Raw genomic sequence first — 27,238 nt, 5'->3', positions numbered from 1 at the left:
CCATTGCATAAATAGCCATTGTAACCTTGGCTCTGCTTGCGAAATGAAATTATTGATGTTTTCATCTCTGAGCCAAGCCCTTCACTTTGTCCCAGGATTATTGATACAATCATGTTCCTAAATGTTCTGTTGGTGCTAATTGTTTGTATTCTGGTATGTTCAATCAAAAAAGAAAGTAGTTCAAAGTTTTGAAGACAGGATTTTTGTAACGACAAATATTTCAAATAGTTGAAGAAAAGTTTGGAATTGAACACATTGTCCCGTTCTTGTTGAGAATGAAACATGCAAATTGAAACTATGTTAATACCAATTGATTGCAATCCTGGTCGTTTTTTTGACTGGGTAACAGACTGATGTGTACGTGTGCGGATTTCTGCCAAGGAAAAGAGTTCTTTTAAGGCACATTAATCAGTGAAAGCCCAAAAATTGTACAATGAAGAGGGAAATCAACTGCGAAATGGAAAATAAAACCCAAACATAAATTGAAAATAGTCAGGAAACTTTTCAACTTTTTTGGTCTTTTTGGACTTAAAAAAGATTTGTGCCAAATTTTCCACATTTTTTTAGCCATTTTTCAACTTTGTCGATTCTTCTTTGGCTTTTATCTTACTAGTGTTCACATTTGTAAGATTACCGGATGGTGGCTGTTGACTACATGGTTTTTGCTTGTTTGACTCAAAGTTAAAATTATGATTTCCCGGGAGACACGATGGTCATAACCCGAAAATCTCGTTGATGGTTTGTCTTGTTCCATCATGTCCAATTTAATTTCGGGCGAATCTAGATGAACGGTTCTTTCCAGGAGCGGGGAGGCGACTTGCAGTGTATTTATAAGTTAAAATTATTTTTATTTATTTATTAATTGACGATACATTGTTACGCCCTTTGCTCAAAAAGTCATGCAAAAGGTGAAGGAGCCCTTTGCTCAAAAAGTCATGCAAAAGGTGAAGGACAGGAAGGTCAGTCCCATTCAAATGCTACTGTACGTACACTAGTAGAAGCTCGACCTAGATCGTAGAGCAGACCAAGACGTTTGAATTCTCCCCCATATTTGAAGTGCAACGTAGAGAGCTGACATTCTTTCCATTTGAAACACGTCACTATCCTCGTAAACTTTGCTTCGAGATTTCCATCTGAGCTGCGTCATAGACATGGATAGGTAGATCTAAGATAACGAGCGCCTTGAACCTGAGGCAACGAATCCCGACATTCCCGACAGGAAAAAAAAAGAGGTGAATTGGTCGGGAATACGACTGAAAAATAATGCTGTATTTCTTTCGTCAGTTATTGGGAACAATTCTTTCCAATGATGACCATTCGAATAGTGCAGTGGTGGGTGGTGGGTGGTGATACAATGGTAATGGGTGGATTTGATGAAATTGGAACAATGCTGAACAATGATCGGGATCGCTCTTCAGTCTGGATGATAGCGATCAACTCTTGAACGTGCGAACAACTCTGACTACATATTGGCGGCACATGGGACATTCCGCCATTTGTTTCCCGCACTGTGTGCACGTGCACATGTGGCCACACTCGAGCATCACACAATCCACCGGGTCATCCATGCATATCTTGCACAAATCATCGTCCACCATTGCCTCCTTGCCTGGAACAACAAAACCATGGGATGATTGATAAATCACGCCTTTTGTGTGACTGAAGAAGCCATTGGAACGAGATATTGGTGCGTATTAATTACCGCTTTTGAGTTGCTGCTCTTGCTTCCAGAGCCGGGTTAGAATATTGAGGAGCTCATTCTTCTCCAGGACGCCTTTGAAAGTGACTCTGTTCATGGCCAGGATGTCTTTAATTTGTTTCACTGACAGTTCTTGGAGATCATCTAGACTCTGGATTTCGGATAAGTAGACTAATCCGCGGTTGGCAAAACGCCGAGGACTCGATGGGGTAGATGAATTTGACTGCAATACAAGTTATTATAAAAATTGGCAAAGTGAAGGGCACTCGGAATTCGCAGTTCCCTTTCACAGGATGAATGTGATTATTTTATGACACCCGAACGCATAAAATGGAATGGATGATGGGCCTAGAATGCATGAAAGAATCGCTCACCAAGGGTGTAAAACATTCTAATGTGCTTTTTTTGAATAACCAGGAAGGTTAGTTGAGCTCGTTTACCGAAGCTACAGCTCTAAGGAGCTCCATAATCCCCTTAACAAGTCAAGTTCTGGGATGTATGTTCAATTATATCCCCATAAGTGTCAATCAAAAGTGGAAGGAAACATTTTAAGAATTAGTGGTTTCAAAATTTGAACTGAAATCGCAATTCAAAGTTGGACCTCAGAGGGGTTGGGTAGATAAAAACAAAAATGCTGAAGCAAAATGCTGAAAATCTGAAGCTCTTCTTCTGATTGCAAATCTCACAGAAAATAAATCAGGCGTAAAAGTGTCGGATTTTCGTTGCCATAAAACCCTATGTAAAAAAATTAGACATTTACAATATAATCTTCAAATTCGAGCACCAAACTGACAAAATTTCCTTCCAAGGTCCTATCCTAATGGTTAAGCCAACCTGAGCTCATAGCAAGCAAGACGAACCATCTAGTCAAATGTCGTTCTTACCACACTTTCTATCACATTAGGTTTCAACAAGGCTTCGGCTCCCTCGGGTTGATGTGGGGAGGAGGGCACGGGCTCCCTTGATCCCTCGAGCGGTGGGGTAGACTGAGGTTCTGAAGACTCGTTCACGTGAATGGAATGGCTCGCCGGTTCCTCTAAACTGCTCTCTCCACTTGTGTCACCAGGGACCGTTATGGTCGCCTCAGGCTTGACCTCGGGCTCAACCTTGGGCTCAACCTTGGGCTCAACCTTGGGCTTAACCTTGGGTTGGGCCGGAACGGGATGCACTTGTTCCTTCGGCTCATCGACTTGCATGTCCACCTGGGAGTCCGTATTATTAACTTCCGACTCCTTACGAAAGGATGATCCCCTTTCTTCGGACGGAGAAGGGATCACGACAAAATCTTCCACTAAGTCCGAGGACGATTCACCTTCACCCCCACCATCCTCTTCCGGCTCGGGGGTGTCCTCAGACATCCAATGAGGTCGATGGGAGCCTTCCGTGTAGCTTTTGGGGAAACTCGTCTGCCTTTCGAAGAAGGTTCGCGCATTGGTCTCATTGGATCGATATCCCAATCCATGGTCGGAAGGGGATCGATGAGTCAAGTTGGGACTGTTTTCACGGATGATCAGCTCCACAAGATCTTTTTTTTCTAAATCAAAAAGAGACAATGATGTACCTAACGTACTCTCCAAGATGGTTAACCGCCTACCCGCACGTTCACGGGGGCCGTAGTTTCGTTTCAAGAACATTCTACTCCGAAATCCCTCCGTTTGACGCATAGAAATGCACCTTGGATCTCAAATGAGAGCTTCAACTAGTGAACTCCACACACACAAGCAAATCGCGTGTGAAACGCGAGATTGAAAATCCAATATCGACCTCGTCTCTCGGCCTGACTGAATTGAACCGGGGCTATGGTTGGCATGATCTGTTCTAGCCAGCACTCACCCACGCAGGATTTGGTGTTGATCTGCTTGGCATTGAGATATCGTCGCAAATCCTTGACCCGCAATTTCATCAAATCGGATCGAATGGGCGGTTGAGACGACAGGACTCGACATTGAGCACAGGTTCGAGGTAGAGTATTGCGTCGCGGGCTCAGACAATTGCCGCAGAAGTAGTTCAGACACTCGGGACATTGTTTCTACGGGCACGAAAAGAGCGTCAGATGGGCACGTTACATCAAACGGCTGGGAGTCATCATACCTTTCTTTGAAACAGATTAAACCGGAAACCGCAGTGATCGCACGCCATCTCGTCGTGGGTCCGCGGATCGCACTGATCATGGGGCGCTTGAGCTTGAGCCAATCCCTGCAACGGAAAACGGAAGATAACGAAATGACTCAACTGGATGAAGGATGACGCATTAAGGATGAAGGCTGCCATCCTCATGGATCATCAGCCTAGAGCCAGGCATTTAGCTTTAGAATACACGTGAAATCCGAAGCAGTGAAGAGGAAAGGCGTCTCACCCCTTCGGAATCGGGAGTGGAGGCGGGACTAGAGGCGTTGGAATGGGGCGTGCTGGTGGCCTGGACCTCGGGTGGGCCAGAGGATGGGTCGTGAGGATGATGTCCGGCTGGCGTGCGGAGATTATCGCGCAGAGTCTGTTCGAGCGTAAAAGCCACGTTATGCACCGTGCCCGACACCTCGCCCGCCACTTGATTGAGCTTGTCCAAGGTGGAGCCGAGGGTGGAGCCGAAGTAGTGGCCGAAATTGGCCATGCTCCCGCCGCGATTGAGTCGGCCACGCCACCGCCTCACTCATCAAGAACTAATTGGGGGAGGATGGGATGACACGGGTCAACGACAGCGCCACGCCCAATCAATCACTAATTACACCGCGAGGGGCAGGTGGGATATGTATCACGCAGTATCACGCACGGAGAAAACGAGAGAGCCCGATTGGACTTGACCCCCCAAAATAGGCGGGAATAAGGAAGGAGGCTGGATATCGAAATCCACGGAGAAACTTGGACACTCGCAGACCGAGCGAGCGAGCGAGAGCGGTTCGGGAGGGAAGGTCGGTTGGGTCGCGGGGGAGAGAGGCACGTCACATGGCCTTGAAGAAAGGCTGCTACTGTCTGGACAGGGACATTTTGAGTCAATCGAGAGAGAAAGAGACAGAGAGAGAGAGTGCGAGAGAAGGGACATTCAGGATACAAAGACCAGGCAAGCGAGAGCAAGAGAGCGAGAGAGCCAGCGAGAAAGGAACAAAGGAACTGCCAATGGGTCTGTCTATCTCCTCGGCGGGCTGGCAGGCCTGCAGGCTTTCAGACTATTATGGTATGGTATGAAGGTTCATGGATTCATGGTTGTACTTGTACCCAATGGTTCCTTAGGCGCCCCATTAGATTGGGCCAGGCGCCCTCCATAGCCCATAGGCAATAATCCGCGGTGGCGAGAAGAGGGAGCGGGAGCGGTAGCGCCGTCGACAGGAGTAGCAGGACGAGGACGGTGCACATCCGTGATCAGACCATCCCCGGGGCCACGGCTCTCGTCTAATTCGAGCGGGAAGCAGGAGAGCTCGATCGAGGTTCGCTCGTTCACGGGGGCCGGCCTTTCAGCTAGAGATATTGGCCATCAAAACACGGAGATTACACACAACATCAACCAATGGTCGTCCATAGATAGAGGGAGAGATGTGAGGCCTAGACCGCCTACACCTAGTAGCTACTGACTACTTCACCACATACATTGACATTAACCAAGAGGGGCACAGTGCTTCCACATGACGGGCACCAAAAAGCGCCAAAATCGGCAAAGGCGTAGGATTTTTATCCATGGCTGTTTGGTCCCAATTTTGCCATTAAAGGCTTGATATCACAGTCAAATGGCTGAGGCAGCCTGCTCTGGCTGGATGAGTCTTGTTTTGAATCGCCGTGAGAGTTTTTTTTAGATACAAAGGCGCCCAGGTTTTGAACACTAATTCCTGGTTCGTCAAAAGAAACATAAGTCATAGTATGGTTTGGGTACCATAAGAGGGTACCAACAATTTCAAGAGCGAAAAAGTTTTGACAATCAATTCAATTATTTTGCTCCAGTTTTACAAGCTTCTCAATAACTTTATACAATAAATGGAATGTTTCTTGTCAAAATATTAAAAGTGCTAGGATTTCGATGAAAAAAACCCGAACAAAAACCACACATAGCCATAGGGGTCACGTTGCCATAATGGGTTGATCTCATTTTCTATATTATTGGTATGAAGAAGTTAATTCTTGAAGTGAAGATGGCCCGGGCCATCTGAAATTGACGACACTAACGAGGAAATGTGTGACACAATGTTCTAAGGGTTTCCTGGTTGGATCTCATTCTTTGAATTTTTATGGCACAAACTGATTCCTCTGAATTTTTCCTTAGTCTGCCTTCCAAAGTATCTAATGTTACTCTTATGAGTTATTTCGACTCAGCGACTCTCTACGCCGGCTTTTCTCCACTTTTCCAGTTACATTGTTTCGCAGATTTTCTATTGAAAATTGGTAAGTCCCAAGACTAGTTGCTCGAACTAAAAAAAAATTTGTTATGAGTATAATGAACATTTTTTCAGAAATGTTGAGCATGCCGGTCGTAACTTCACACCTAGGTATGAAAATTAAAACTGTTTATTGAATTACGACACATGATTCTGCCTTTTGGACAGAAAACCCCGCCAAGGGTACAGACACATTACCGTATGCGTAGGGATCAGCAATCACATTACAATTATCAGGAAGAAGAATGCAAATACTTGTCACTAAGCCGTAGCCAACACAATCATTCAACGGACTGGTTTCACTGTTTGTCGGACATCAAGCAATCTATCATATGATGCTTCCCTTGGCCTCCGTCATCACTCATCAGTCACTCATCACATTTGCGCTAATTGGACTTTACCCGAACGTCTCGGACGCTTGGACAGCGTCGTGGTGGAGGGACCTTAAAAAGTAAAATAGGAGATTTAAGGATCAATTTTCGCACGTCTGTGCAGAATGTTTGTCGACTCCTACCAAAGTCTGCCTTGACGGCTCTCTTTGAAACCCGTCGCACGCCTTGATCCTCCTGGTTCTCCTTGGAACTTCCGGAGCTCTGTGGGCTACATCCACCTGAAACAAAAGTATCATGGGGAATATTCTGCATATCTGATTTGAGGTACGTCGCGGTTAAGACGACAGCAATGCATACATTTTTCGGACATATTATAGTTTAGAGCACAGTGTGAAGCTATCCCAGATCAAAATTGTGGGCAAGGCCATGGATCCACACTTGTGCAAGAAATCATTTCCATTCAAGCGAGTTCTATCCGGTCCCAAAAATTAGTGCCGTGAGCTCCATCCGACCAAGTATCATGTACGATGCAAGCGAGACTTTCAACGTACATAGAAATCTAACCAAATCCGATAAGCTTGAAATATATCAAAAAAACTGTCCAAATTAAATGTGAGGTTTGCCGTTAAAACACTATTACAAAGCTCTGTAGCTTAACAATAACAAAAATGAAAGGAACTCGTGCTCTGCCTCCTCTCTGCACCCCTCCACCTTCCCCCTTTTTGCCTCTTCTCCAATGTTTTTCTCTTAGACTTATTACTTTTAAATGATGATTGGTGGCTGTGTCATGTATCCTTGTGGATTTTCGGCCCACCGCAAAACGGATAAACGATAACTATTGTACATTAATACCGTATACTTTCACGTTTCTTTCCTTTTAGAAGTGTATCTATCTATCTATCTATCTATCTATGTATCTTATCACACTTGGCCAAAGTATTTCAAGTTACAACCATTGAAGATGAAACAAAGAAGGTTAAAAACTTGTCTGTTGTGGTTTTTTACTGCAATTGAATTGGTAGCCATGAACCAGTGCTACTTCAACCTATTGAAACCTGCGCCTCTGTAATCAGAAACTATAGAGAAGTGTAAAGTTTTGGGATTTCACACTAGTGCGCCCTCTGGTTCTACCATGAAGGAAGTGTCACCACACTTCTTACTGGTGACAAAATGTTCGCATCAAGTATTTTTTTCGTATTTTCTGCCCATTTTTGTCACTTGCCATGGAAAGTCATCTTTAGCAAATGAATGTTGGACTTAAATGTCTTAAAATAATTGCCGAACTTGTTTGCTAAGATGGCAAAGAATTTTGTCAATGAAGATTTGGAAGCACTGAACGTGCTAAAATCGTAGAAGTTCTTGACGCGATTGTGGCGCAGCCTGACTGGGTCACACAGCTGAAATCCGATCCTGTAATTACACGTCTCTATTCCCTAACATTTCCTCACTCATTTGCTTTAAAAATGGGTCTTGCCTGGCTTGCCCGCATTGTATTCCCTAGGGCTTGCTTCTTCTATGTTACAAACACAGAAACTTTTTATGCAAAACATACACATGAGGTATCCTGATTTTTACAATAACCAATTCCAATTGTTATTTTCACGTAATAAAACTGAGGGAACATCTCCACCTGAAGATCGGTAGTTGTGTATTTTTACGGAAAACAACGAATGCAATTGAAGTTTTGAACAGACAAGTCGAACTTTAAAAGAATGGTTTCCTCAACGACAATACGGATTAAAGCTGGTCACAAAATGGAAAAAAATGAGCCAAAATTAAGTTAAATGCTTAAAAATCAGCAAAAATTCTGAGGAATGGAAAAAATGCAACGTATTGACCACGGGCGACAAGAACGATTTCAAAAGCAATGACTAGATCATGGCACCAAAAACTACACTACATCTCCTTGAAGTCGTTGATTTCCAACGGCATTTATGAATTCAAATTCTTGTCTTCTTTGCTTTTTAGACCAATCAGTTACCTACACTTCATATTTGTCATATATATTTTTCATAAATGTAGATATTTTTTTGCCTCCGACAAAAAGGCATAAAATACATTTACATATGCAAAAACCAGAAATATGATTCTTTTTTGCAAATAAACCTCTTTAGAGCATAAAACGGATAACGCATGTTTTGGCCGTCCCTAGTAATTACTCTGAATTGTCGAGATAATATTCTGGAATTGACAATAAGTCGTTTGAATATATTTGAAATCGTGTTTTACATTCTGGCGACTTATATTCGTTATCACTTTGTGGAACAATGCCTTCACTCTCTTTCTAATTTGTCAGTCAATCCAATGCACTTTGAAGTGTATGCAGTTGCCGAATTCACGAGCTTTAATTCTTACATATGTGCATATTTTGTCATGTTTCGAGTCGAATGATGTTTTTTTTCCAACGGATAGAACGATTGTCAAAACGTTTCATGTCTTAAAATGGACAAACGATTAAGAAGGTATTATCTATGGAGTCTCTGAATATTGGATTGGTCAAGGATTTGTCAATGGTTCCATCGACGTGAGTTTTAACTCGTGAGGCTTGACCGGCATAATGCAATATCATCCATATTTTAGATCTCTCCTCAATGTACGTATGTTGTATGAATTGAGGCAAGGACTTTGAATTCACGCTTTACGAGCATGTCTCCTTTATATTCATATTCAGTGCTCTTACCTTCGTCCAGGTCTTCGGATCCCCCATTGACCACGGGAGGGGCATCCGTCGACGTTTGCGGGTCCGGAGCCGATTCAGGCTCTTCATCGGCCAAGACTTCAAGTTCTCGCAACAGTTGATCTTCTATGTTCACGTTCAACTGAGGAAGGACTATATTTTTTCCATCGTCGTCGTCATCGTCGTTCTCGATTTGTTCCAAGTCGAGAAAGTCCTCACTTTTCATACCGAATGTGTTCCCATTCTCATCGATGGGGGAATCCGGGTTCAATCTGAAGAGAAACTTCTTCTCGGCCTCGGCAGTCGATTCAAAGCCAAAGAAATCGGGTTCGTCGAATAATACGGGCTCTGGTGTGGAAACGACCGGTTTGGTTGACCACGTTTCAAGAGGTGGCGAAGATTTTCTACCCAACTTGGGTCGTGACCGGTTGTAAGCGTATTCAGAGATGGGCTTTACTTGGCTGAGGATCTTGGTTGGTCTTTGATAGAAGAGATTCACTTCGCTTCGAGTCAAATTCCACGAACTCAGGACGGCTTTGAGCCATTGCGGAGGGCCTTGTGTTAAGGTTGGATGACCCCCAAAGCCTTTCAAAAGATTGCACGTGGCCTCCGGATCGTGGAGGTCTTCGAGAGTGAGGAGCTCGTTGGGCAAGTCCAGCTCGTCCAGAGGAACCTCATCCAGGGATATGTTGTCCTCGTCGTCCAGATACTCGGCCAATACTCGGCTGTGTTCTTCCAGCGCATCGGTCTTGCGATCTCCCTCCTCCGCCCCGTCCTCCTTGAAGCCTTGAAAGACCTTAGTTGCCGGGTCAGAATTGAGTATTGAATCGGCCTTGGCCTTCAACGCCAACGTGCGAGTCTGTCGCTTAGGACCCTTGTCAGATTTGCTGCCCGACTCGTCGTCTCTATCCTCATCATCTTCGGATGAATCGGCCAGCACGGGCTTTCGTTTACGCTTGCTTGCGTTGCGGACCGAGCTCGGGGCCTCAGCATCTGACCAATCAGAGACTTCTTCCTCATCACTGAGATCCGACAAGGTCAACTTCTTTCGCTCTTTCGGCACCACCGTAGGTTTGTCCTTGACTTTGGTCTTCTTCGATTCAGACTTGGGCGGCTTGCTATGTGTGGCGGAGGAGCTGGGACTACTGTCGCCCGTGGATGAGGACATAGAGCGTTTCTTCTGTTTCTTCTCCAATTCGAGCTTCTTGATTTCGACCAAGCGTTTTTGGCGAGCCTCTTCCAGTCTCTGTTTTGCCTCGAGGATATCCACCTCATGTTGCTTCAACTTGTCCCCATTGGTCTTGGGGAGAGGTAGCTCAGGGAACACCTTTCGCTCCACTTTAGGCGAGTCCTTGTCAATCTTCTCCTTCTCAGCCTTCACCTTCTTCATTTTGTCGTTGTCAGGGCCAGGGGATCCAGTTCCGGCAGAAGACGTCTTGATGAGAGGCGGCGGGGGTTTGAGACCATTGGCAACGTGCGAGCCGTTGGCCTTGGGTTGCGATTTGTGACCAAAGACCGGGGGGGTCTTACTGCCAAAAGAGGGCGGCGTTTTGGAGCCAAAAGCGGGTGGGGTCTTGGAGCCAAAAGCGGGCGGAGTCTTGGAGCCAAAGGCTAAGGGGGATTTGGCCCCAAAGGCCAAAGGTGAGGCAGATCCCTTGGAAGATGCCGAACTGGGCGGCCGCGATAAAACAGCTTTGGGCTTGGGTGGCTTGGGCGCGAACATGTCAAAATCTGAAAATTTATCCTTCTCCTTGATCTTTTTCTCGATAGCCTGCAATTTGATCTTCTCCTTTTCGATGCGTTCCTTGTCCAACTTCTTCTTTTCCTTGGCGTCCTTTGTCTCCTTGGTGTCCTTAGTGTCTTTTACGTCCTTGCTTCGTCTCTCCTCGGTGCTTTTCCGCCGATGTTTGTCATCCGGTCGATGTTTGGAAGATTTATGAGGGTGCGAATGCGAATGTCCACTTTTCTTTTTTTCATCCTCTTTCTTCGAAGACCGATGTGGCTTGCGATCGTGAGATGAGGATGTGGACGAGCTTCGCCGATTCTTCTTATCGTCACATTTTGGGGACTTGGATGCCTGATCCGGTGGTCCTTGGGAGTCCTTCTCTTCCGGCGGTGGATGGGGCTGACTCTTGGGATCCGGATTGGCCGAGGCTCCCCCGGAATTACCCGATCGATCGTCATCACTGTTATGGCCATCTTTCTTCTTACTCATCCCGACTCCTTCCGGTTTCTTGTCATCGTCCGATTCAGATGAGGAGGACTTGACCTCTTCCGACGTCTTGGACATGGCCAAAGGAGACATACTATCGCTGATGGGCGACACCGCATCACCCGGAGGGGGCGTGGGTATCTTGGATCCGCTTTGATCGGGCGTGGGCGGGACTGATGCGTCCGAGCTCATGATCTCGTTGAACTTCTCGACGTAACTCTTGTTGGTGGCTTCACTGTCATCATCGGTGCGGATCTCACCCTCGGAATCGTCTTCTTCAATGGAGGCAGCGGCCAATTTAGCCTGCAGCTCGGCTCGTGCCTTCTCCAAGGCGTTCAAATCGGCCTCGCTCATGTCCTTTTCGCCTTCGGAGTTGGAGTTGGAAGCCGGCAAATCGGTATCCGAAATGTCCGAGGGACCTGACAGACTGCTGGCCCCACGGGGTGGATTGGGCGGGGCTGGACTAGTGCCGGTGTCTTCATTATGGTCCATATCATCGGAACTGGATCCGATGGGCGAGGTCAAAGGCGAAGGCGGTCGACCCACCGGACCGGGTGGTAATGGGGGCGTTTCGGGGGGTGGCGGAGGTTGTTGAGCCGGTGGGGGCGGGGGTGGAGGGGCTTGCGGTGGCAGGGGCAAGGACAGAGGCTGTGACTCCTCGCCAGGCGGGGACGGGAGCGAGCTCTCAGAAGGCGTGATGGGCGAATCTTTGGGAGGCGACACGTTGTCAAAGTCCGTGTCACTCACGGGCGACATGGCGTGTTGATCCTCGAGGGCGATGACCTCTTCCATCACGACTTCAGTCGGGGCCGAGGGCGCAGATGTGGGTGGGGGCAGTGGCGGGGTGTGTGGACTGCCGGGCGAGGGCGGTAGGGGTGGCGTGAGAGGCGAAATGTCACCACCCGGGATCTGAGGCGTGCCTGTCGGCGAGGCGGTAGGAGGGGCGCCCGGGTCATCACGCGTTGACGTTGGGTCTTCTAGAGCAGGTCAAAAAAAAACAATCATGGATTTATGCGCGGGCACGGGCTGGGCTATGAAGACTTACCAGCAGATCGCATTTCAATGTCTTCAGACGAGATGTTGGATAATTTCTCGCCCATTTCCACGTCCGAAATGTGTCCATTGGCCACTGGCTCTGTCGATAAGACAAATCATGACCCGGTTAATGGCTAGAAAACGGGTCGGCAATCCAACCTATCCAAGGGCTAAGATCTTACCTGCAGCGGGCGAGGGCTCGGTCTCATCCTCTTCCGGGGGTTTGGCCACGCCTAGAAAGTTGCAGATCACCCCCTCGACTTGTGGCTCAATGACGGACAGAATCTTGGGATTGACCACCTGATCCACGATCCGATCCATACCCGATTCCAAATAACTCGACCTAAAACGGGCGCAAGCAAACCCAACCGGATGAAGTCAGCCCCACAGCGTATAAATCGAGTTATGGTAGGGAGATCAATGCGACCATAGGCCCAAAAATAAGAACCTATTGCGAGACATAGTCTAGGGCATCAGGTGAGTTGTAGTACGCTACTGCTTGAGAGCTGAATCAATTCATTAACGGGGCCCACCTTACGGCTCAGTAGTCAGGTCCAGCTGAGAACAGGCCGCGGCCTGAAACGAAAGATGGCAGGGCAGCACGGCCCCACGACCATACCGGCTCTTAGATAGGTCAAGGGCCAAGTGAATCAGTCAGACTGATAGCTCAAGTATGGCCTCAGAAGACATCAATCTCATGTCATGCATGGGGTGTCACTGTGTCAGTCATCTGTCAGCTCCTTCCTTCCTTCAACTCGCTCTGACGTGGTATTTCATCTAGGGTGGAGGCCGAAGAATGGGATGGGTGATCCGCATTCGGCCTCCTGAATGATCTGAGCTAACTGTGGGCGTTGGCCTCCGTCTCAGCCGGACCATGCATAAGCAAGTGGTCCTGGGCGGGCCGGCCAACTGGCCAGTCAACCCGGGCGGGCCGAAGGGCTTTGCGGGATGACACTTACTCTTGAATGTGTTTTCGGAGCAGATTCCGGAGATGGTTCTTGTTTTGCGAGGGCTTCCAGCCGGAGCTCTGTTTGGATAGGAAACGATTGACCGAACCTTCCACCCGGGAACGAAGATTCTGAAAAGCCGGCTAACCCGCAAAAACCAAAGACATCAAATTAATATTGGGATCAGAATGCCCCAAGCTCCGATCCATGCCTCAGGCTGGGGCGCTCACTCCATGATGGGCGGGATTCATACCTTGGTGTCCACTTCGGCCAGACACTCTTTGCGGAACTGATCGAAAACGCCCTGGGATTTGAGCTCTTCCACCAGTTTCTCCACTACGGCCGGATCGGCGTGCGGCAAAGCGCGGCCGGCCGGACCATCCATTCCGCTATCGCGGCCAGAATCCAGCCCCGTGCGTCGATCAATGCGCTGGGCCCAATGCGGGTCAGCCGTCCTGCCTTCTCTGGGGTTAGTCGCTGGGCTAAGCCGTAATCCCGTCCGTTCAAAGGCTCGAGTCCTGGCAGCCAAAACTACACTTCACACGCTCACTCAGTCAGTGACGCCCAGACCCACCAAAGCTAAGGTGACTCAGTCGAGCGCTTTCAATGCGTCAACGCCCGAGAAGGGTAGGCGTGCTTTCATCAATAGGGGTGGTTAACCATGACTTTTGGGAGGGTAACAGGATTTAGGGGTGGAATACGGAGACCAGTCGTTTCTTTCACGGGATAGATTAGTTAACTGAGGTGTCCTGACTCAGAACTCGAGCCTCGGCCTGGTGGTCACACTGAGCAGGATATATACAAAACCGCCCGTAGGCCAGGATATTTATTCAGGGTGATGATTATCATGTCGAAAGTTATGTTCAAAGCCATGAGAGGCCGAGGTGGGGTCCTTTGTCGAGCTTAAATAGTAAATACGGGACACAGGAGCCCCATTCAAGAGCCCTTCAGTGGTTTGGGGATCCGTTTGGGCCATGAGGCGCTAGGTGATGAGCTAAACCGTAGATGGCTAACCTTACCTCTGTCGGTACATTTGAGTCACTTTTTTCAGACCGCCCTGGCATTTTCGGCAGGATGGGCTGATGAATCAGGATCGTCAGAATGGCCTTAAGATAGCTTCGGCCACGGAACCCAAGTTCCCACAGACCATATAATCTAGTCGTTATATGATCTGTGCAAGTTCCCCACGGATCCGATCCGCATTGGTCCCCTCCCCCTACACACACACAATGTTACCTTTTTGACGTAGTACTGGACTCGAAGTACTTTTTAATAACCTCTAAAATACATCGTATTCACATTAGATTGGATGGTTGAATATAGAGGGCTCTAGTTGAATAACATTCGGCGATAGTGCTCGTACCACAGACCTGGCTCGTACACACCTGATCACGCAGCTCTCAAAACACAACATGAATCATTCATTTTACATAATGTCCCAAATTGAAAAGAGATGGTTTGCCGGCCGTGTGCTGCCACGGCTTAAGACATTTTAGATAGTTAGTTCTACGGCTTCAACCCGCCTAAAGACTGGGCTGGGACTGTTTTCCCACTTGATCAGCCATGAGATTTGGCGCTTACCCTTGAAACCCTCAAGATGTAGTACTCCAAAGATCCTTTATAGGATAACTTGCCCAAGCCAAGATGGAAAACGGGCAGCTGACAGCCCTTTTGATTGACCATAGAGGCCCTAACCAGGGTTCATACGTTAGTGATTATAAAGCACTCATGGACATCTGTGATGTTTATGAGAATTGGTTTCAAACCGAGAAAATAATGGTGAAGGGAGGGATTACATTTCACAACATATGAATTATTCCAGATATTCTTCTTGAAATTCATACAAATATTTCCTGGACTTGATTTCCTTTGGTAATTTGTTCCACAATTTTTCTAGACAGGAAAAGAGGCCTCCCTTGTCTCCACTTGACAAGTAATGATCCTCAAATCTCAGTTGCAATGGCTCCTCATAGTGGAGGCCTCAAAAACTGGATAGAAGTTTCTTTGATCCAAAGGGCCCCCAATTGTTGGTACATTGTTCATGATCTGGAAAACCAGCTGCACATCAAATCTTATTCTTCTCTTTTGTGGTGCATACATTAAGTGTTGATAAACATACCTAGCAAATTTTAAAATGTCTTTTCAAGTCTATCAAGCAAGAGCTAAGCAGTGACCAGATTTGAAATTTTCCCATTTAAACACATTTTATGGACATTTGATTCAAATACCGACAAATCTCAATTTTGGCTTAAAAGCATTTGTTCTCTCTCTTCTTTTAATGAGATCATGGAGATGAAATGGAGATAGGTGTTGTCAAAAATAATGGAGCAATGAAAAGAAAATAAAAACCATGCTCTGTTCAAAACGTTCTGCAATATGTCATATCTTCAAGTTGAATGTTAAAGCAACGGTATTGATGTAATCCTCTTATGACAGAAAAATTGGAAATCAGCTTCATAGGTATAGTTTTCTCATGAGGCATTTTAGGTAATGCATGATGGATAAAACATTAATCTAATATACTGTTGGCAATAAATTGCAATATTCAGAATGGGCAAAATGATGAAAACTGCAGATTTGATTTTCTTTTGATTTAAGGGAGCTAAAACAAAAGCTAAAAGTAAAATTGGGTGGAATTATTCAAAATAGTGAGCTCCTTTTTCTAATAGCTTCTAGCTTCTCACAAGAGTATAAAACCCGGATGTACGGTACAGCAGAAATTGGGTGGAATTATTCAAAATAGTGAGCTCCTTTTTCTAATAGCTTCTAGCTTCTCACAAGAGTATAAAACCAAAGTGTGCTTGATGAGCAGGAACTTCAGCCCATTTTAATTGATTGCCATTTGCATTACATTCCTTGTCAAGGCTCTTACAGCCCAAGAGAACAAAGCCAAAAACACTTTCAAAGATGTGCAAATAATTCTAGTATGACATTAAAACTGGACCAACACTCATCAAAGAATTAAACGTCATCGTCTTTCCTGTTTGGTGATAATGAAAAGTGGCATCTACTTCTGCCACCTGGATATCAGGGATTAGCTCCTTTTTCCCCAAACAAAAAATCTTTGATTCAAGCGGATGAATTGGTAACCATATTCAATATTAATTGCTCCATCATAAAGCAACTGCCCCTGCAGGAAAACAGACAAAAACACAGTAAAATATTGATTTTTCAAATATCTTTAACTGATTGCAAGTGCTAGGGTTACCCTTACAAATATTTAACTTGCTCCAAAGCAACCCGTCAATGACGGGCCGTCATGCCAATAGCTGCATGGTTTGAAATTCATTTGAGTTGTACCAAAGACAAAATTCTGGACAGCTTCAAATTGTCACCACTTACGTAAGCGGATGAAGGGTGGATCAATAAAAGTTCACTACTTAATATTTGGGGTCCCTACGGACTTGGCTCTTAGAGATCGATCCCATCCTCTTACGTAAATCTGTCCATTTCGGGCTCAATTACACAACGTCTATCATGGACCCTGTGACTCAACATAGGGATCTGTCAAACGACAGAGCCTCGCTCCACTTACCCATCACAACTCAAATAGGGTTGATAGGGCGTTCACACTCTTTTGAGGAGGAAATTTCAGGACAGATGGTCCCTAGGGGGGCAGAAAAGGCCAATCCAATCGATAACCCGTTTCGACCCATGCCTAATAAATCGCATGTTGTACTGTACACATGGCCTGTCAGTCACTTTATCACCTTTGGTTATCTCGTGGTCAGAGCCTCCATATATTGAGCTTTTTTACTAAGCTTGCGCTGTGGCTTTAACTGGGTGAGGAAAAAATGGGATTGGCGCTTGCCGCTTTCTCCTCAAACCCATGGCCTATTTTGCAAACGCTCCAACAGTGCCATCTTTTAGGCCCCAAAAGAGGCTGAGAAATGTGAACAAGTGCCATACTTATTCACTTTTTTCTCTGAAAACGTCGTGTGTACTCCCTTAAAATGTAATAAAATCAAGGTAATGTGAACAAGAGGAATTTTCATCCCGTGCCGGGGATCTTGTAAATTATGGGACGCTTGTTGCAGCTTTGGGATTTTGGAGACACTGCTGCTGGTGTCCTCTGGTGGCCACGGTTAAAGTAAAGGCAGGGCACAGTCTAAAACCTCCAAGGCCGTCAACCGTGATCCGGGTCGTGCTTGTGACTCGTGAGGAGCCAGCTGAAATTTGACACCTGGGCGTAGACCCTTTTGCATTGGTGAATTGTGACTACTATCTATTTTGGAAGTGGGTGGGACTATTTGTGGGTGGGTGTGCAGGGATGGCGGACCCGGATGATTACGAGAGCCTGCCGGCTTCCACGCCTTTGAGTATCACGTGCTTGGCGGGGGCCACGGCCGGAATCGCCGAACATTGCGTCATGTTTCCCGTGGACTCGGTCAAGGTGATAGCACGAACTTTGAAGTAACTCTCTTCACCAATAGCAGTTAACCAATAATCAGTCATTCCATGATTGAATGCCACTCGACATAAACCTCCATCACCCATCTATCACCTCTAATTGCGCCCGAAGAGCATGAATAATGTTCGTGAATTGGCCGCGGTTGTCGCCGCGATCGAAATAACCCAATCAGAATGACTAATGCACGCCAATCAGGAATTGAAATTTTTATCCAGGGCGATTCAAATAGTCAAAAACCGAACGGGTTCCAAACCCTTTCAATATAAAAAACCCACACCAGTAACATCACTGAAACCATCTAATTTTTCGATTATCTAACATAACACTACACAATGACCGTAAAAAGCACATTTTTCCTTCTCAGATAGACGCATATAATTTAGCTGAAAGAAGCTGAAAGAAGCTTTTCCTCTTTCCAGACCCGTATGCAATCATTGTCGTGCGGCAAGCAGCAAGCGGGCATGGTCGCCGTGATGCGCACCATGGTGCAAGAAGAAGGCCTCTTCCGTCCCATGAAAGGCATGAACGCCATGGCGGCCGGAGCCGGACCCGCGCACGCTCTGTATTTTACGGCCTTGGAAAAGACCAAAGAGCACCTCGTGGAGCGACGGAACATTCCCGAGCACTTGGCCAGCGGCATAGCAGCCCTGGGCGCCACGGTGGTTCATGATGCCGTCATGACCCCCGCCGATGGTGAGACAGTCGAGCCATCAATTATTATGAACCCGCACGGGCATTAACCGGCTTTGTCCCTCCATTTTTTAGTCATCAAACAAAGGATGCAAATGTGTTGCAGTCCCTACTCATCATGTACGAATGCAGCCGTGAGGATCCTCCAGGCTGAGGGCCCCAGGGCCTTCTATCGCTCCTACTTGACCCAATTGACCATGAATGTGCCTTTCCAAGCCTCCATGTTCATCTCGTACGGTGCCATTCAAGGGTTTTTCAACCCCAACAAAGAGTACAGCCCAGTGATTCACTTTGTGGCCGGTGCCATCGCTGGAGGTATCGGATCGGCCGTCACCATGCCCCTGGATGTGTGCAAGACGCTCTTGAATACTCAGGAGGCGGGTGTACTCAAGCAAATTCATCGAAGCGAAGTGGTCGGATTAGTCAATGCGGCCCGGGTGGTGCATCAGGTGACCGGTTATCCTGGGTTCTTTCAGGGTTTATCGGCTCGAATCCTCTATCAAGCACCGGCTACGGCCGTGTCTTGGTCGGTTTACGAGTTCTTCAAGTACTATCTGAAGGGGTTGAACTCGGGCCAACGGGATGATGACCAACACTTCGAGACCTTAGCTGACATCACGGCTCTGACTGCAGCTGCCTCCACCTCTTCGCCCAGATAACAGCCTTCGTGAATGCAGTATCTTTCCCTCCCATCGATGAGACGGAAATCAAGTTCAGTGCAGCTTATTTCCGGTCCATAGAGTCTTGCCGACAGAACCACCACTCCTCGGACGGCCTCACTCGAGCTTGGATCAAATCCAGTGAGGTTTATTCAAGTCATTCATTCAGAAATCTCGTGACGAATGTTTTAATTGCCCGCATTTGGGCGTTGTGATAAAAGAAAGAAGAAAAAAATCCATCTCACGGTTGGCGGTGGTGTTGACGCTCGAACGTGGAGAGGATATCCCCCGAACTAATCACATCATCTTTGCAAGACAAGACTTACACGAGGACGGGAATTCGGCCCCTTCGAAATCATTTTGCGCACCCGACCAAATTCCTAGAGAATGATAGTACGGTTCCCGAGCTACACATGTTAGTTGAAAAAGTCAAAGTCATCCGCAGTCGAGTCTATGCTTCCCCAAAAAATTGTAATATTGCCACGTATTGCCGTGGGAATAAAAAGAGATTAATTAGATTGGACCTTACACTGATATTCATTCCACTAGTTCCACGGAATCACTCTCTTCAATATCGTCTTCCTCATACTTGATGTAGTCCAAAGTGTTGGGACTGTAGCCGCCTGACCCTTCATCCCAAACCAAACGGGGATTCTTGGCATCCATGATATTCAGTCGGTGGGCCTGATTCCAAGGAAACACAATCAATTTGAGGGGTGCGTCCCGTGGAATGTAGGACATCCCCGGTTTGGGACATGTTCGCGCCCATTCTTGACCAGAGGAGGGCCACACCAGGACCCGTTCGCCGTAATGAGGTTGTGTTAGTCTTGGATCTTGCAGTAGAATGGTGTTCATGCCGACTTTCCTTTGAGGGAGTTCAGCAATCACTTGACAGTCATCTGAATCGCCGCTGACTTCCTCCACAACACGTTTGATCTGAAGTATTTTTTCGGTGTTGGGGTGCGGAAACTGCTTGTCTAGGCTAGAGCCATCTTGAATCGCATCTGTGGGGAGGTCCGGATGATCAACCCATTCCCGAGCCCTAGCCGATAGCTCGTCCAAAATATGCTCTGAAGGCACACAGGGCTTGGATGAATGATCTCGACGATGTAACATCAATTCGGCTTGACTCCCGAAAATGACATCACACCCCCGGCAAAACCAAGCCAGATCCGAGAAGCCATTCCCTTGGCAAGTTCTTATATGAAAACCTTGAAACTGAAGTCGCAAGATAAACTTGGCACATGCTCGGCAGTACACTCCACACATAAACTTGGGATCGGGTTTGATGAGCAAGCCATTGACCCACAAATTCGACATCAAAACCTGGGCCTTCAATTGGGTTTTCCATAGAAGAAACACCAGCGCACTTTGGATATCCCCAAAATGCCGTTCAAACACGACTGAGTAGAAAACCTCGAGTGAATGCTCAGCCAGGTGATCATTGGTGCCGACATCATAGATGACTCGACATATGGGGCATTTATCCAGCCCAAAACGGTGCAGAGATCGCGAGATGGTCCCTGTGTTCTTGGGAGCAACGGCTTCGTAGTCGGGCAAAGAGACCACCTCTCGGAGGTCCAGGCCGCTGTCATAGGAGTCCAATCCATTGGACGGACGGAAATCTTGGACCAGGGTGTTCTTGACACTCATCTCGGCTGTGACACATATGTGTCTTTCTTTGTTGGCAAACCTGTGACGAAAAATCTGATTCGTGGGAGTGTTGTGTTGAGATCCTTGGCATGGCACCTGGATTGGAATGAAGCAGATAGAGAGTTTCAAAAGAAATGGAGGCGTGTTAGGCAGAGTCTGACGGCTCAAGTCTGTTCAAGAAAGGGATCTATCAGTCAATCTTGTTAACCCCCACTGGATGGTGCTGGTCCTGCTCTGACTTATTGAAACAGTGATTTGCAATATTTAGCAGACTTTCGTTACCCTGAACTTTCCAGTGGGAAATGGGGTCAATAGGTTGCCAGATTGTTGAGCACAAGCTTGCGACAAACACTCTGACTCGGTGTCTCGTGCTCGACTAGGATTTTTGATCAATCTATTTAAGCTTTTCATTGAAAAGTTGCAACGGGAACATCTGAGAAATTTATTCCGGAAAAAAGGGTGTGGGTAGTGGTACATAAGCACAAGTACAATAAGTCCATCTAGCTGAATGTGAAGATAGTTTGACAATGACTAGACTGGATGGGGTTTTGATATGCCCATTGAGTTAAGAGGGTTATCAATTGGCGAAACCATTACAGTATTAGCAAAGAAATCGAGATATCTTGCTTGGTATGAGTGCGGCAATTTGGAGACCTAAGTTGCCAAACCTCCCAGAGAGACCTTAGACCGAGAAGTCCCTGTCCTGAAGGACGGCAGGAGCAACCAATGTCCAGATGTACAATCCAAAACAAAGCCAAGCGGAGATGATCTTCACCCACACCGCGGACATGTTATTGTTAATGGACTCGATGGACACGTCGCTGCCAGGAGAGTACCAGTTAGTCAAAGTCATCATGACGTAGAGCGTGGCCAAAGCAAACATGACGTGAAAGAGACTCCAATTGTAGGAAACATTGTCGGATTCATTGGCATCACCGGATTCCTGACCCTCGGGGTCACGGTTATTGTAGTCCGACTCAGTCAGCGCCACAGCATCGGATGTGCCCATGGTGAGTTTCGCCGCTTGAGAGTTGGAGGATGAACGAATCGAGGAGTACAACACGCAACAGAACCAGATCACGAGGCCAAAGATGCTGACAGTGTCCATGGTCGGATGATCGTTGTCCTTAGGGGCGACATGGAAATTCGGAATTCCGTCCATGGCGCTGTGATTGGATCGCTTGAAATTGTCCATGATTATGGCTGACACATCGGATTTGCAGAGCTTGTCGGGTTGGTTGGTCATGGCGGACCAAGTGAGATACATGATGTAGAGGGACACAAAGGACGCCTGAAGCAAACCCGAATGAGGCTGATGCTCTTGAACCATTGGGAGAACGGAGACCACACTCAAGATGATGCACAAGATCATGTTGAATGAGATGAAGAATTCGTGGAGTTTGCAATCCCCAGCTTGGATACCAGTGTAGTAAGCGAAACAGAATCCAATCATGACCAAGACCAGGACAAAGAAGGCAAATGTACAAGTCAAGAGGGCATAGAACCAATTCTGATTGTTGGTTTCATGGTAGTTCTCTTGCCAAGTTTCCGCCCAGGTATGAGCAAAGTCAATGATGAGCACCAATTGGACCAAAATGAAGGCCAATCCTCCCACCAAGCCGAAATACATCCAGGTCTGTCCAAAACTACCATGTGGGATGAAGAAAGCTCCAATGATCCCTCCCACAATCAGAATATACTTGACTCCCCAGAATCCGTTCTGAAGCCCCACTCGACCGTCTCTGGAGCTTTTAACCCCGATCATGATCAATGCTTGCAGTAAGAAGAACATGGTCACAACGAAGCAAACTCGATAAACGGCCAGATATCCAATGGCATCCTCGCATTTGATCTTAATGTTGTGGCTGCCAGGCATGTACTCGGCAATTCGACCCAAAGTGGTGGTACTCTCCTCGCAAAATGGGACCTTTGTGAGCTGATCTTGAACCCCTGGAGCCAACATGATGCAAGATACGATCAATGTGAACAAAAGTATCAGCGCATAGTTCAGTTTAGCCATGGTGGAGTTCTGACAAAGGTTACAAAGGGAACAGCCCGCACTGCACGCGGCACTGGTGAAGCAACACGCCAAGCTACTTATGCTTAATATGCCACCCATTTTTAAGCAATTCTAAGGCTTCGTTGTAGTAAATTTCTTCTTCAAAAGATGCCGTTTTCACACCGATCGGAAGAGGAACCAGAGATTTAGCTCTCTTTGTCTGTCTTGAAGCCTGCAAGAAATGACGTCTCAACACGACTCAGTCGCTCTCTGCATGGGCTCTTGTTCCTTTCTTCTCCGCAGTTATGGACAAGCAGTGTGAGCTGACTTTGCTCCCCAAACAGCTGAGATCTCCTCTCTGTGTTGTTTCAAGGGTTGTTTCGTATTTTCCCAGAGGGCAAAAAGACCCCTGGCGTCCAAGTTGCAAACTAGAAGGTAGTTTTTGCTGTTCGCTGATTGGCCTCATATGCACAATGAGTAAAGTACTTCCTAAACCATGGTATTGAAATATATGTGGTCCAAACCCAAACAGACTTGGATTGCACTAAAATTGATTTTCTAATACGAACTACTGCAAAAATTTATAGCGCCGGAATAGTGCCTAAATAACTCTTTAATCCTACTCATGTCACGAGAATATTTTACCCCCCTGCACACAACATTAAAACATTTTTTTTGATACTTGAGGTTTGGAACAGAGATACTGGAGGATATAATCCTTTCAAACTTGAGCCTCTGACTATGAATACTCGTGTATAGTTTGTCTCACAAACGCTTTTGCGGAATCGGTCATCATCCGACTCTGAGGGTGGAGTGTATCCGACCTCAGTGGAGTGTTAAACCGTTGCCAATTTGTCAGTGGTATGATGTTTAAAGGAAGGAACGTTATACTAACTGGGTGAAGAGGGGCAACGCCAAACTCGAGAAGACTTCGTCGCTTCAGGCGATGTCCACAGTTGGTAAACTTCGGAACACATCCGACTTATGGCACAACACGCACCACATTTGTAGAAACCAAAGCATCGTCATGAGAAAGCCTGACTCAAGGGGAGGGGAATGCTATGTCGCATCTCATTGTAACATTGACAAGCAAAGAGCAACTGCAATAGGAGCGACCATCCATCTGCGGATGAAGTGGTAATTGGGGTGCGTTCTCAACATGTCAAGTCAGCGATATATCATTGTGCTTATCACTAGAGGCTCCGAAGCTATTTGAAGTTCTAGAGGAATCGTAAAAAGGCAAAATATTTCAAAGTTTATTTCAAAAGAGGCCAACTATTTTTGACATACCATTTTAGAGCATTTGAAATATTGAATCGAGAGATATTGGAAGACTATGCCAAGCGCTAATATTCATTTTCATCAGCGATATCATAAAGTGACTTTTGGGGCATTATTTGACACAAAAAAAACTTTATTTTGCGAAAACTCGAAAATTCGAGTAAGACTCAGAAATTCTTTTAGATTATAGCTAGGCTCTAGCCAACTCGAAATCAAATGTTGGACAAGGTTCAATGATCAGAGCATCGAAATGGAAGAAAAATGAAAATGTCTTACGCTCTTTTTTCGCCAACGTTTGCCCTCACTAGGACATCATCTAGTGGGGAAATTTTAATGCGACGATTTACAATTATCATAAATGTGACCTGCCAAATCACTCAACTTTGTGTTCACAATTCGAGTTGATTCAGAATGGTAGCAACTTCGTTCATTGAAAGGCATTTGATTTCAATCCTAGTCACTATTTTTCTATGTTTAATTAATACACAATGAGAGTGTATGACTATTATTGCTTTTCCAAGACACGACAAAAAAAAAGATAAGGATTCCACATCAATGTGCCCATCGGAACAAAGGAAATAAGGATGAAAAAATCAATGAATCTCTTTTTTCTGTCGTCTATCTATAAATATCTAAAAATTATGACGTTTTTTAGCGATCAATAAGATTAAGAAACTAATGGTCCTGAATTTTGTAAAAATCGTGAAAGGAGCACTAAGGGAGATTCCTGCGCATGCCTAAGTCTACATCAATTTTATGCTGGGGGAGTTGTGCTGGTCTTTTAGAGCTTCTTTCTTTTCTACCAAACGATAGGAGGCGTCTTCAGAATGCAATTTTTATTCTTGATAGTCTAACTTGAGTTTAACAAAATCAGTTATTGTTGATTTGAACACATGATAAAACGGCGAGTCTTCGTGACGCAGCTCGATCACCAATGTTGTTCCATCTTCTGGGTCAATCGAGTGTTTCGCACAAACGTCCACCAAACTGGATACTAATGTCCTTTGTAACTTCCTAGTCAAGTCTTGCTGTAGTACTTCGTGAAATGGCTTCCAGCGACTAATCCTCCACAAAATATAGAAGCCAGCCAAGCACAGGCCTATTAACGCACCATATCCATGAAAAGAGGGTAGAAGGCTTCCAAAGGCCCCGGTGAAGAAGAGCACTACAAAGTCTTTTTGGACTAATTTCGGTCGAACGTAGATGTAATGCTCCTCAGACCACCAAGATATTGCCGCAAGAAGGGTCGCTCCCACATGGTTCCAATTCTGCGCCCGGAAGACGTGCTTCCACTTCTTGAAATTGATGCCTGGCTCCTGATTCATTTCCAATTTTTGAGCACTCCTGAGACCATGCCCCTCACTGAGATCAGCTCTCCGTGGCATTTGCTTTATCTCCTGCAGATATGGCAGCCATTCCGATGTTCTCTGTCAAGATCGAGTTTTTGTTGACAAACCCAGCTTCGTTGCTCGGTCAGTTCAAATTGTGTGCTGTCATGTAACTGTAAAGCCACATGTCCTTTCAGTCCAGTGTCCTCCAATGAGGGAGCTGCTTATTCTTCATGAATTTTATCATGTCCATTGGCTTATGTAAATGATTGCATTCAACACTTCCAGTAGTGCTACATGAATCACAAACATGACCTATGAAAACTTGTTTAGATGCTCGAGCCATTCCATCCGTAGCTTCTTTCATGACAGTTCTCTGTTCAGGCTATCTTTACGCAGCTCTTCTAAAAGCTCAGGTATTTACGATAGGTTTGGTGAGAGTAATCAAGGCAACGATGGATGAATAGGTTCAAAACTAAATGTTATTATATACTTCAGAATCTAAAAAGTGTAACTAATCAAGGTTGACGGAATGTAATGGATGATTGGGTTGTCTATTTTTTTTCGACTTTCAAGCGTTTTCTTAGGCTTCATTATGGCTGTCTTTCTCCCATACCCAATTCCCATTTTCACTCACCGTACCTGACCTCTTTCTTTAAACTATCGTTCTCATCTTTAACAACATAAACATTTATAGGTTCTTTTTTTTTCTTCTCAAATACACAGCAAAAACCATGCCATCCATGGAACTGGGGAATCTCTAGTGTCCTATCTATTCTCCTCTGCAAGTGATATTCCCTTCTCCCATGAACTTGAATATGCGTCACGAGGTCGCTCTATTCAATTGTGCTGACGCAAGTTCAAGGTATTTCCTTGTCCTCGCTACGAGGTTCATGACCAAAAACCAGGCGAGAACCCGTCCACTTCCTACCAAGCGTCATCGCTTTTCCGCCTCTTCCTGGATGCGTCCACTTTTTCCTCCACCTGAGCAAGAGTTCGTCATTGAACTTCAAATGGCGTACGATTTGACTTTGTCCTGACTTTGACGCCTGAGAATTTGGTCGAATCCATCGAGGTGCGGACCGGGGTGGAGAAATCCTGCGCGTTTCGAGTTACTTTCGGGACTTGCACACACGAGAGATCCCTCTGAGGCATCCATCCATCCACTCTTGCAAGCAGGATAAGCGTCAACGCATCTCCTGGTTTTTCGTAAGGTTACGTCAAAGGACCCTGATCCTGAACTTGCAGATACTTCTGACCATTGGTCAGAGGGTTTCCTAATGTGGAGGTGAAACCCAGGTAGGACAGGGTGAGGACGCAAAAACCAATGAGAAATTTTTCTTGCATCATCTTTGTCCTGAGAAACTGGAGGAGCGGTTACGTCAAGCGAATCTCTCGGTCCTGGAGAAAGAAAACGGATGATCAGGGCTTATCCAGGTGTAGTACAGTGAAAACGAGCGCTAAAGCGGGCTGGTTCACTACTATTGGAAAATCACTCGTGAAAGCGGAGGGAGATATTTGGCAGTGAAAGTAGACGCGCGCCCACCTTATGGTTGTTCACCTGTGAATGGGATTGTAATAAATAGCGTCCTTTGGAGTAAGGCCATTGATGTGAGGAGAAAGGAGAAACTGTCCCCTCATGATGAAATTAGGGCTTCAAGTCACGCATACACAGAAAATGCCAACGAAAGCTTACTTACTGGGGGTACAGTGAGAGGGCTTTTTGCGTCACATCTCTGAAAACCATAAGAGGGCGCTGGAGATGGGTAGTGGCCTCGAGTCCTTGGCATTGGCCAAGAGCACTTGGTTCAAGATCGTGGCCCTTTGGAGGGCACCGAGATGTTGACAGTGAATTCCCAATGTCGTTACTGCCTACGCAATTATAACACGGGGTCGTAACCCAATACCAAATTATTTTCCCATTATAACGACTCTCATAGCGAATTTTCCAACTTGC

General features: G+C 46.1%; 5 protein-coding genes and 1 long non-coding RNA gene across 7 annotated transcripts in view; 1 reads left to right on the top strand and 5 right to left on the bottom strand.

Moving 5' to 3' along the window:
* Nucleotides 1-1,248: 1,248 nt before the first annotated feature.
* Nucleotides 1,249-5,202, bottom strand: LOC131881056 (E3 ubiquitin-protein ligase rififylin-like). 2 transcript variants are annotated; one of them, XM_059227814.1, is made up of 6 exons: nucleotides 4,910-5,202; nucleotides 3,791-3,895; nucleotides 3,533-3,728; nucleotides 2,584-3,233; nucleotides 1,703-1,922; nucleotides 1,249-1,609 (listed from the first exon to the last, which is right to left on the bottom strand). In XM_059227814.1, exons 1-6 carry the CDS (start codon nucleotides 5,045-5,047, stop codon nucleotides 1,434-1,436), a joined length of 1,485 nt encoding a protein of 494 aa, XP_059083797.1. In that variant the 5' UTR covers nucleotides 5,048-5,202; the 3' UTR covers nucleotides 1,249-1,433. The 2 variants fall into 2 exon arrangements, with proteins under 2 accessions (XP_059083797.1, XP_059083796.1); XM_059227813.1 differs by lacking the exon at nucleotides 4,910-5,202 and adding an exon at nucleotides 4,056-4,465.
* A 969-nt stretch (nucleotides 5,203-6,171) lies between these two features.
* Nucleotides 6,172-13,943, bottom strand: LOC131881055 (biorientation of chromosomes in cell division protein 1-like 1). Its single transcript, XM_059227812.1, has 7 exons — nucleotides 13,514-13,943; nucleotides 13,273-13,403; nucleotides 12,496-12,656; nucleotides 12,324-12,413; nucleotides 9,070-12,255; nucleotides 6,572-6,667; nucleotides 6,172-6,500 (listed from the first exon to the last, which is right to left on the bottom strand). Exons 1-7 carry the CDS (start codon nucleotides 13,643-13,645, stop codon nucleotides 6,433-6,435), a joined length of 3,864 nt encoding a protein of 1,287 aa, XP_059083795.1. The 5' UTR covers nucleotides 13,646-13,943; the 3' UTR covers nucleotides 6,172-6,432.
* A 1,048-nt stretch (nucleotides 13,944-14,991) lies between these two features.
* LOC131881053 (uncharacterized) lies at nucleotides 14,992-20,822 on the bottom strand. Its single transcript, XM_059227810.1, has 2 exons — nucleotides 19,550-20,822; nucleotides 14,992-15,306 (listed from the first exon to the last, which is right to left on the bottom strand). Exon 1 carries the CDS (start codon nucleotides 20,671-20,673, stop codon nucleotides 19,558-19,560), a length of 1,116 nt encoding a protein of 371 aa, XP_059083793.1. The 5' UTR covers nucleotides 20,674-20,822; the 3' UTR covers nucleotides 14,992-15,306; nucleotides 19,550-19,557.
* LOC131881054 (mitoferrin-1-like) lies at nucleotides 17,326-19,543 on the top strand. The gene is made up of 3 exons (XM_059227811.1): nucleotides 17,326-17,653; nucleotides 18,091-18,364; nucleotides 18,437-19,543. Exons 1-3 carry the CDS (start codon nucleotides 17,531-17,533, stop codon nucleotides 19,018-19,020), a joined length of 981 nt encoding a protein of 326 aa, XP_059083794.1. The 5' UTR covers nucleotides 17,326-17,530; the 3' UTR covers nucleotides 19,021-19,543.
* Nucleotides 20,823-21,101: 279 nt separating the features above from the next.
* On the bottom strand, nucleotides 21,102-22,975 carry LOC131881052 (probable serine incorporator). Its single transcript, XM_059227809.1, has one exon. The coding sequence runs from the start codon at nucleotides 22,790-22,792 to the stop codon at nucleotides 21,356-21,358; it is 1,437 nt and encodes a 478-aa protein (XP_059083792.1). The 5' UTR covers nucleotides 22,793-22,975; the 3' UTR covers nucleotides 21,102-21,355.
* A 1,799-nt stretch (nucleotides 22,976-24,774) lies between these two features.
* LOC131881051 (uncharacterized) overlaps nucleotides 24,775-27,238 on the bottom strand; it is a 4,359-nt gene continuing 1,895 nt past the window's right edge. Inside the window, exon 2 of the long non-coding RNA XR_009373323.1 lies at nucleotides 24,775-26,682. This is a non-coding gene — a long non-coding RNA (uncharacterized LOC131881051). The remainder of the gene's footprint in view (nucleotides 26,683-27,238) is intronic.

This window comes from Tigriopus californicus, chromosome 5, assembly GCF_007210705.1.
Source record: "Tigriopus californicus strain San Diego chromosome 5, Tcal_SD_v2.1, whole genome shotgun sequence".
Lineage (NCBI taxonomy): Eukaryota > Metazoa > Arthropoda > Copepoda > Harpacticoida > Harpacticidae > Tigriopus > Tigriopus californicus.
The sequence above is the reverse complement of the archived record's forward strand: the minus strand, read 5'-3'. Positions and strand labels throughout refer to the sequence as shown.

What these genes read in the sequence shown, in the direction of transcription:
- LOC131881056 (XM_059227813.1), bottom strand. Translation starts at nt 4,307, where the DNA reads ATGGCCAATTTCGGCCACTACTTCGGCTCCACCCTCGGCTCCACCTTG. An exon ending in CAACACCAAATCCTGCGTGG is followed by an intron (nt 3,234 to 3,532) that starts GTGAGTGCTGGC and finishes TTTTTGATTTAG; the next exon opens with AAAAAAAAGATCTTGTGGAG. An exon ending in AGAGCAGCAACTCAAAAGCG is followed by an intron (nt 1,610 to 1,702) that starts GTAATTAATACG and finishes TTGTTGTTCCAG; the next exon opens with GCAAGGAGGCAATGGTGGAC.
- LOC131881055 (XM_059227812.1), bottom strand. Translation starts at nt 13,645, where the DNA reads ATGGATGGTCCGGCCGGCCGCGCTTTGCCGCACGCCGATCCGGCCGTA. An exon ending in TGGCCGAAGTGGACACCAAG is followed by an intron (nt 13,404 to 13,513) that starts GTATGAATCCCG and finishes TTTGCGGGTTAG; the next exon opens with CCGGCTTTTCAGAATCTTCG. An exon ending in CATTGAAATGCGATCTGCTG is followed by an intron (nt 12,256 to 12,323) that starts GTAAGTCTTCAT and finishes GACCTGCTCTAG; the next exon opens with AAGACCCAACGTCAACGCGT.
- LOC131881054 (XM_059227811.1), top strand. Translation starts at nt 17,531, where the DNA reads ATGGCGGACCCGGATGATTACGAGAGCCTGCCGGCTTCCACGCCTTTG. An exon ending in TTCCCGTGGACTCGGTCAAG is followed by an intron (nt 17,654 to 18,090) that starts GTGATAGCACGA and finishes TCCTCTTTCCAG; the next exon opens with ACCCGTATGCAATCATTGTC. An exon ending in CGTCATGACCCCCGCCGATG is followed by an intron (nt 18,365 to 18,436) that starts GTGAGACAGTCG and finishes TCCATTTTTTAG; the next exon opens with TCATCAAACAAAGGATGCAA.
- LOC131881053 (XM_059227810.1), bottom strand. Translation starts at nt 20,673, where the DNA reads ATGAGTGTCAAGAACACCCTGGTCCAAGATTTCCGTCCGTCCAATGGA.
- LOC131881052 (XM_059227809.1), bottom strand. Translation starts at nt 22,792, where the DNA reads ATGGGTGGCATATTAAGCATAAGTAGCTTGGCGTGTTGCTTCACCAGT.